Below are 8,340 nucleotides of genomic sequence, written 5' to 3'. Positions count from 1 at the left end.
AAATAGACACAGACAGATAGACAGACAGACAGACAAACATGTAGGCAGGCAGGCAGTCAGACAGACAGACACAAACAAACAGCCAAATAAATATAGATATAGACAGATAGACAGACAGACCAATAGATATATCAGACAAACAGCCAGATAGATAGATGACAGACAGACAGACAAATAGACACGGAAAGATAGATCAGACAGCCAGATATATAGATAGACAGACAGGCAGATAGACAGACAGACAAATATAGATCAGACAAACAGCCAGATAGATAGATGACAGACAAATAGACACAGATAGATCAGACAGCCAGATAGATAGATCAAACAGACAGTTGGATCAGATAGACACACAGGCACAGACAGAAAGACAGATAGATCAGACAGACAGAACGCCAGATAAATAGATCAGACAGAGGGACACAGACCGACAGGTAGATAGATCAGACAGACACACAGACAGAAAGATAGATAGACAGACAGACAGATAGATCAGACAGACAGATAAATAGATCAGATAGATATAGACAGACAGACAGACAGACAGACAGACAGACAGACAGACAGACAGACAGATAGATAGATAGATAGATAGATAGATAGACAGAGAGACACAGATAGATCAGACAGACAGCCAGATAGATCAGATAGATCAGACAGACCGATAAACAGACAGATCAGATAGATCAGACAGCCAGATAAATAGATCAGACAGATAGATCAGACAGACTGATGGATCAGACAGACAGAACGGCAGATAAATAAATCAGACCGATAGACAGCCAGACCGACAGATAGATCAGACAGACAGACGGACAGATAGATAAATCAGACAGACTGATAAACAGATCAGAACAACTGATAGATCAGACACACAGATAGATCAGACATACAGACAGACAGATCAGACAGAAAGTCTGATAGATGGACAGACCGATAGATCAGACAAATAGATCAAACAGAACACCAGATAAATAGATCACATAGACAGACCAACAGATGGGTAGATAAATCAGACAGACAGCCAGATAGAGATTAGACAGACACACAAAAAAATAAAAATAAATAGACCAGACAGCGAGATAGATCAGAAAGACAGATCAAACAGCCAGAGAGATGGATGGATGGATGGATTAGACATATAGATCAGACAGACAGATATGAGAGTGAATGTCGATCAAGGGACTGGATGTTTAATGGTGTTTTTTTAAGTGAAACAGCTGTAAAAAGGACTCATTTCACCATATCAATTTGTAAAGGTTTTCCTTTATTGTGTTCCATCTCTATTTTAATCAATTGTCTTGGATTTTTCCAATACACAGGCGTTTGTTCTCAAAATCACAAATTTAAAATCAACAAAATACTAAGACGAAACATTTACTTCATTCTAGCATACTGTATGCATATGTTTGGTGAACATGAAAATAAAGTACAATGGCATAAAAAAACCCAAATCATAGAATTATATACAGCACATATAAAAATAGCTTTGCATAACATTTGGGTGAAAGTACGATACGCCAAAAGCTTTTCTTTGATCTCTATTTGGTACACTAAAGATCATACTGCTGAAGGGCCCTTAAGTGCTACAGGATATTAACCAATAAAAACAATACGCCATTTGGAGCCTATAGGACATAAAGGGTTCTGTTTGCATAAGAAGACTCTTAATATTGACCTTGAGTACAAACAATTTGACTGACCCACCCATCTGAACAAATACCTCATACAGGGAGTTCATAAGACTATTTTATCGCCACTCTGGTTAACCGATGCATGCATTTCTAAATACTATTATGAGTGTTTATTTGGTGTTTAAGAGACCCATGGGTTTATTGTGCAAAACACAGTTGAAAAATGTGATTGTACTAAACAGGTTTATAAAGCTTTGCTCAAAAACACAAGACAGAAAAAAGTCAAACAGTACATTTAAATGTATAAAGTATGATTTCTTAATTAACGAGTGATTCAAGCGGTTGCACAGACAAGCTGATTGTATTGAAGATAACACATGGCATGTAAATAAAATAACTAGCTAAACCGCTCAGAATATTAATATACAGTAACACAACAAAGGCAGAACAATAAAATAGTAACAATGGTTACAAATGCATTGTAAAAGGCACTGATAATATAATTTGTGGAAAACATTTGCTTTTCTGCTTCGGCTTGACGACGGCTGCTGGAATTCCTCTTCAAACCTCTGTCATGTTTGTGCGGCCACTGAATACTGCAAACCATTTCAACAGAAACAAAGAGGAGCCCATTCATATTTACACACCGCCTTTACCTCACTAGCAAAGCAGAGGTGAAACCGTAACAGACAACATGGAAACACATAAAACAAAGAGTAATATTTTAACTATGTACACCACAGTTTAGCTCTCTGAACCACACATGAATGAATGAGATGTATGCGGGCACGAGTGTGAATCACCAATCACGTGCACAAATAAGTACCAAATCATTTAAGAAACATTTCATCACTACAAAAAAAAGATGCAGGTTGATCTATACAAAAAACCCCAGCAAACAATTTTGATTAATAGACGTCTAATAGACATCTAAACGTAGACAGCTTGGCTGAACTTGGGCTGTCAGTGAAAATAGACATCTAAAAATAGCCCAAAACTACACTGTAAAAAATGCAGGGTTCCTCACAATTCTTTTATGTTGTTCCAGCACAAATTGATTAAGTTAACCTAATACTTTTAACAAATTTATGTGGATTGAACATAAAAATATTAGGTTGTCCCAATGAAATCTCAAGAATTGTGTTGATTCAGCTCATTTTAAATAAGTAGTTTGAACGAGTTTTTTTTTTGAGTGTACACTAGTCGTCAAATAGACAGATTAGGAAGACTTGATAAGTGTAGCTATTCATGTGTAGTCTAGATTGGGTCTATTTTCTGACGTCTATTAGATTTTCACTGTCAGCCCAAATTTAGCCTTGTTTTAGCCAAGACGACTATGTTTAGACATCTATTAGACATCTATTAAAAACAAAAACTGCTTGCTGGGACAAAACACATGAAAGCTGACCCAATACATAAAAAAGATGAATTAAATAATCAAAGATTAGTTCTCGCAAAATTAAAGATCTTTATTTACGCATCTTCGTCTGCTTTCAAACTTACAATATGACTTTTTTTTCATCTGTGGAGGATGTTTTGAAGAAAATATTCTTTTCATTATACACTAGACCTTAATGGAGTCTTGTTTTTTTAGTCCCACAGATGAAAGTCATGCATGTTTGGAATGATTTGAAAATGATTAAATAAAGAATATTTCAATTTTTGAGTGAACTATTCCTGTAACTTGATGATGTTTGCCTTCAACACCAACAAAAAAATGACATATTAAAAGTTCCTTCAAGGTTTGACTTAAATTTGAAATTTTCAGTACCCCCAAAATGAGACTCCTTACTTTTGGCAGTGTGATCGTTCAATGGTAACATTGCCTCAGATCGCAGATGGCTGTAAACAGGAATCCCGAATGGTTTTGTCCTTTGGAATAAAATATTGGGGCTGTTGGGAATTTACAATATGTAATAACTTCACAGTCAACATGCAGAGCGTAATAAAGACATAAAGAGTGGAGGATAAGATGGTTTGCTGCTGAAGAGAGAGAATCAATACACTCTCAAAGGTCTGAGTTTTTATGCGTACACACTGCTGCGCTGGGACTGCTGGGACTGTGTTGGCTGCGCGGCCTGTGATGGGGGCTGCAGCTGGGCCTGTTCGGGAATGTGTGTGTGGCAGGAAGGTGGCATTGTGTGTGGGTTTCCTAGAGGTGTGGGGCTTGTGGTGACATCGGACCAGTCTGAGTTGGAGTGTGGGGACGAGGAGGACCAGGGGTCGGGTGACTCTGGTGAAGGGGTGAGGTAGGGGTGTTCGCTGGGTTTTTGTGCTGGATGTCCAGGGGTGGTTCCCTCAGAGCCGGCAGTGGCGTAGCTGTGCTGGGAAGGTGGCGTGGGGTACTTATCCACAGGGCTCTGACGTGGCTGATAGGACACCACCTGCCGTGCTTGGCCATCAGGCAGCCCATGCTGGAGTGTGTGGTTGTGAGCATGAGAAGGGTGCTGAAGGGCGTGAGATAGGCTGTGCTGCATGCTCACGTCAGGAATGGGGTACATCATACCCTGGCTGCAGTGTAGATGCTGAGCCTGTGGCTGATTTTGCCCTTGGGCCTGCATCTGCCCCTGTTGTGGCTGCTTGAGGAGGCTCTGCCCGCTGCCGGTCGGCATCATCTGGAAGGTGACAATTGGCGGGAGTTGTTCACGGCTCATGGTGACGTTCATTGGGGCGGACATGCCTGGGCTGTGGTGCTGCTGCATGCCACTATGGCCTGCACTCATTTGGTGGTGTGGCATGAGGCTAAACATGTGGCCATTGTAGCTGTGTTTAGACAAACCCACCCAGCTTTGCTGCTGGCCCAGCATGTGACTCACCGGGGGCAGCATGGGCCTCGCTGACTGGCTGCTAAGCAGAGGTGGAGAATTGGCCGTGCTGGAGGTGGCCACGGGCTCTCCGGCATATGAGTGTGGAGACTCTAGGGAATCCACAGGAGACATGGTAACTGAGCTCTCGGAGAGACCACCAGCTGCTCTGCTTACATTCCCTCCAGCTGTGGTCACCGGCACCACACTTGGCCCCTCTCCTCCGGTTGGTTTCTTCCGTCTCTTGGCTTTCATTTCTTTCAGATCTTTGGCTGTCCCGGCTGCTACACCATTTGCTTTTCCTCCAGCTCTGCGGTTCTTTTTGCCCTGTGGTCCAGGACGCATGCCGAGGATGTATCCTGTCCCGTTTGTGCCACAGACCATCGATGAGTGCCCTCCACCATTTCCTACATGGTTGGGCCCGGAGTGTGGGCTGTGCACCAGGTTGTACTCATCCAGCAGACGCACAATGTCATGATGCATTCGCTCTTGTGCGGTGTCACGCGGCAGGCGGTCCAGGTGATCGGTGATGTCACGGTTTGAGTAATGGTCAAGCAGAATTTGAGCAGCCTCAAAGCTGCCTTCTCTAGCCGCCAGAAACAACGGCGTCTCCTCCTACACCACAGAACAAACAGAGGTGAAGTGTTTGGCTGACATACAAAACATTTTTGTGCTTAAAAAGCGACTAAACATGCACATAAGCAAACAGACGTGAAAGAGCACCTTGTTGTCCTGCATGTCTCGGTTGGCTCCATTTTTGAGCAGCACCAAAGTGGCATCCACATTATTCACAGCAGCAGCCCAGTGCAGAGCTGACTTGCCTGAAAATGAGACCAACTAGATTGACCTGGGTATCTTTTTTATTTTCTGATTCATTTGATTTTTTTATATTTATTAAAAAAAATTATACTTTGTTGTACATTCATATGTGTTTTCATCTTACCATGATCGTCCACAGCATTAACGTCTGCATGGCAGTGCACCAGTTCCTCCACCATGCCTTCCACTGCCAGTCTGGCTGACAGGATGAGAGGTGTTGTTCCGTCATTCATACGGGCATCAAGATCAGTGGCACGGTTCCGGATGAGAATCTGGACATCAGAAACACATTTCAGCAATGATTAGTATGTGCACACACAAATTCTGAAAATGTCTTACATGAACCCTGAATAAAGATGGATAATATAAATGTAATATCTGTATAGTGCAATAGCTGTGTACATTTATAACCATTATTAAGATCATAGATATCCACTTGTTAAGTGTGATGTCACGCGAAGCGGCTTCCGGGTCCAAGCGCTACATTAAACTGTATGGGGAGACTCATCAAATGGTAATAATAAACGTTTACAAAGCGATGTAATACTTTCGAAAATCACGATCGCAATGTATATAACCATGCCTTATATTTGATGGCCAGAAAGTGATAAATTCTTTAAAAATTGTTACAATTTTGGTGGCGATGCAGTGGCACAGTAGGTAGTGCTGTAGCCTCACAGCAAGAGGGTAACTGGTGCGAGCTTCGGATGGGTCAGTTGGCGTTTCTGTGTGGAGTTTGCATGTTCTTCCCGCGTTCGCGTGGGTTTTCTCCGGGTGCTCCGTTTATCGCCACAGTCCAAAGACATGCGGTACAGGTGAATTGGGTATGCTAAATTGTCCATGGGGGTATGTGTGTGAATGAGAGTGTAGGGGTGTTTAATGAGTTGCTGCTGGAAGGGCATCCGCTGCATAAAAACGTGCTAGAAAAGTTGGCGGTTTCATTCTGCTGTGGCGACCTCAGATTAATAAGACTAATGAGACTAAGCCGAATAGAAAATTAAGGAATGATTAAATTTTGGTATTTGTGAAGCAGCAAGTTTATAGGCTGTACACCATGATTTTATATAAAATTCACTTTAATATGTGATAGGACTAAAAAGTGGCCATAAACAAACATTTTCTCTATTCAAATGAGTAGCGGCTCAGACTCAGAAACAATATTCAATACATCACCGATACGTCACGGCTTAACAACCGTGTAAACTGCATTTACACTGCATGCTTCAAGTGACTCAATTACGATTTTTTTCTCTCCCACGTGGCACATATTGGATATGGCCCATGTACTGTACGTGTAAGCAAGAAAAAAATCACATGGATTCCAATTTACTTAAATTAGATTCAGGCCTTGATCATATGTGGAAAAAAATTTTCTCATTTGAATCAGATCCGTGCCCTTGTGTCTGCATTGTAAGCAGGTAGATCGGATTTACACAGGTCAATGTGAGTCTCATATCATTAAAAACCAAAGAGAATAACATCACCACTGATGCTTTCATTTTGGAACAGACTTCAGCAGATTCCCATACATTAAATCTCATACATGAGGACTAAAAAAAGCTTTTATATTGTCATATAGCAAGTTATTATTGCATACTATATTGCATATTATATAGCATTATTATTGTTTTTATTACTGTTTTATCCTAGAACGTTGATTGTTAAATGTACAGTGTATTCTGATCTATTATTATTTTTTATTGATATGTGAATAATGTATATATATATATTTTTTTTTTTTTTTACTACTACTACTACTACTACTACTACTACTACTACTACTCTTTACTTTGTTTACTGTGTTTTTTATTATATATGCATGCTCTTTTCTTAATGTAAACTTTATAAATGCTTTGGCAATACATCTGTATCATTTGTCATGCCATTAAATATAAAACTGTAGCATACGTCACATGCATAAATCACGCCATGGACATTACATTAAGATGCCTACTGGTTTAAAAAGGTCTAGATTAGAAGATGGCAAAATGACAATTTTTTTTGTCATAAAATATAGTACAACAACTTGTCTAATAGAGTTTAAAAAACTGAAACTCTGCAATCAGACTAAATAGAGAAATGGAGAAAAAGTCAAGCGCTCTTTTATTATCAGCTGTCAGTCAGCGCCTGCTCTTTTTTTCCTGGTCATTGCGTCTTGCTGTGTGCAGTGTAAATACAGACAATTGGATACGAGTCACTTTTAAAAGATAATCTATTTTTATTGTTTTATTTAAAAAAAATCTAAACGGAATAGACCAACAAGATCTGCAGTGTAAAAGCAGCCATAGAGATTTTTTTAAAGAAACAAGTCGCACGAATAACATAAAAGCAAGTATAAGCATAACTAAAAACACCAAAAAAATAGCATCAAGGTATTCTTTAAAAAATGTATATAGCAATTTAGTAGAAAAAAATCTACTAAAAAATACACAATTTTTAAAACATTTAAAACATGGTTAAAATAGTAGTATTATTACAAATAAATAATAGTTTTATTTATTGTATATAAAAAATAAAAATTTTTATAAAATTTTTTTTTTTTCTAAATACTCTTTAGTGCCATTTAAATACCATAAAATTTCATTAATGTACTGCAAATTTGTTTTATTTTAATTAGATTTTAAATATTCAAATTTGAAAATTCTACAATTTTTGCATGATTACCAGTGGGGACCCTGAAAAACTAATGTATCATATGAATAAAAGCACATGTCCTTACCTGGAAAACTCCTTGAGCATCTGCTGCTACGGCCGCATGAAGAGGTGTACGGCCCATGTTATCATGAGCATTGGCATCAGCACCAGCGTCCAGCAGTCTCTTGGCAGCATCTGCTCGAGCGTATCGTGCAGCGAGGTGAAGTGCAGTCTCCCCGGTGCGATCAGTCTGGGCATTGAGCGACGCACCCTGGCCAATTAAGTCGGTAATGACGTTTGTGCCAGGCTCGTCAGCACCACTTTCCTCCTCCTCCTCTCCTAGCATGCTGCCACAGTCAGGGCTGCTACCATTTCTTAGAGATGCCAGCATGAGAGGAGTGAAACCATCTACGAACATTGAAAAGAATACAGGGTTAGTCAAACTTCTG

General features: G+C 39.9%; 1 protein-coding gene across 1 annotated transcript in view; it reads right to left on the bottom strand.

The window, feature by feature from the left end:
* Positions 1-1,246: 1,246 nt before the first annotated feature.
* The window catches only part of notch2 (notch receptor 2), a 70,806-nt gene continuing 63,712 nt past the window's right edge, over positions 1,247-8,340 (bottom strand). Inside the window, exons 31-34 of the mRNA NM_001115094.2 lie at positions 7,977-8,299; positions 5,382-5,529; positions 5,162-5,259; positions 1,247-5,053 (exon numbers count right to left, since the gene is read on the bottom strand). Of these exons, the coding sequence (NP_001108566.2) occupies positions 3,659-5,053; positions 5,162-5,259; positions 5,382-5,529; positions 7,977-8,299 (1,964 nt within the window). The 3' untranslated portion in view covers positions 1,247-3,658. The remainder of the gene's footprint in view (positions 5,054-5,161; positions 5,260-5,381; positions 5,530-7,976; positions 8,300-8,340) is intronic.

The sequence above is a fragment of the Danio rerio genome, chromosome 8 (assembly GCF_049306965.1).
Source record: "Danio rerio strain Tuebingen ecotype United States chromosome 8, GRCz12tu, whole genome shotgun sequence".
NCBI lineage: Eukaryota > Metazoa > Chordata > Actinopteri > Cypriniformes > Danionidae > Danio > Danio rerio.
The sequence above is the reverse complement of the archived record's forward strand: the minus strand, read 5'-3'. Positions and strand labels throughout refer to the sequence as shown.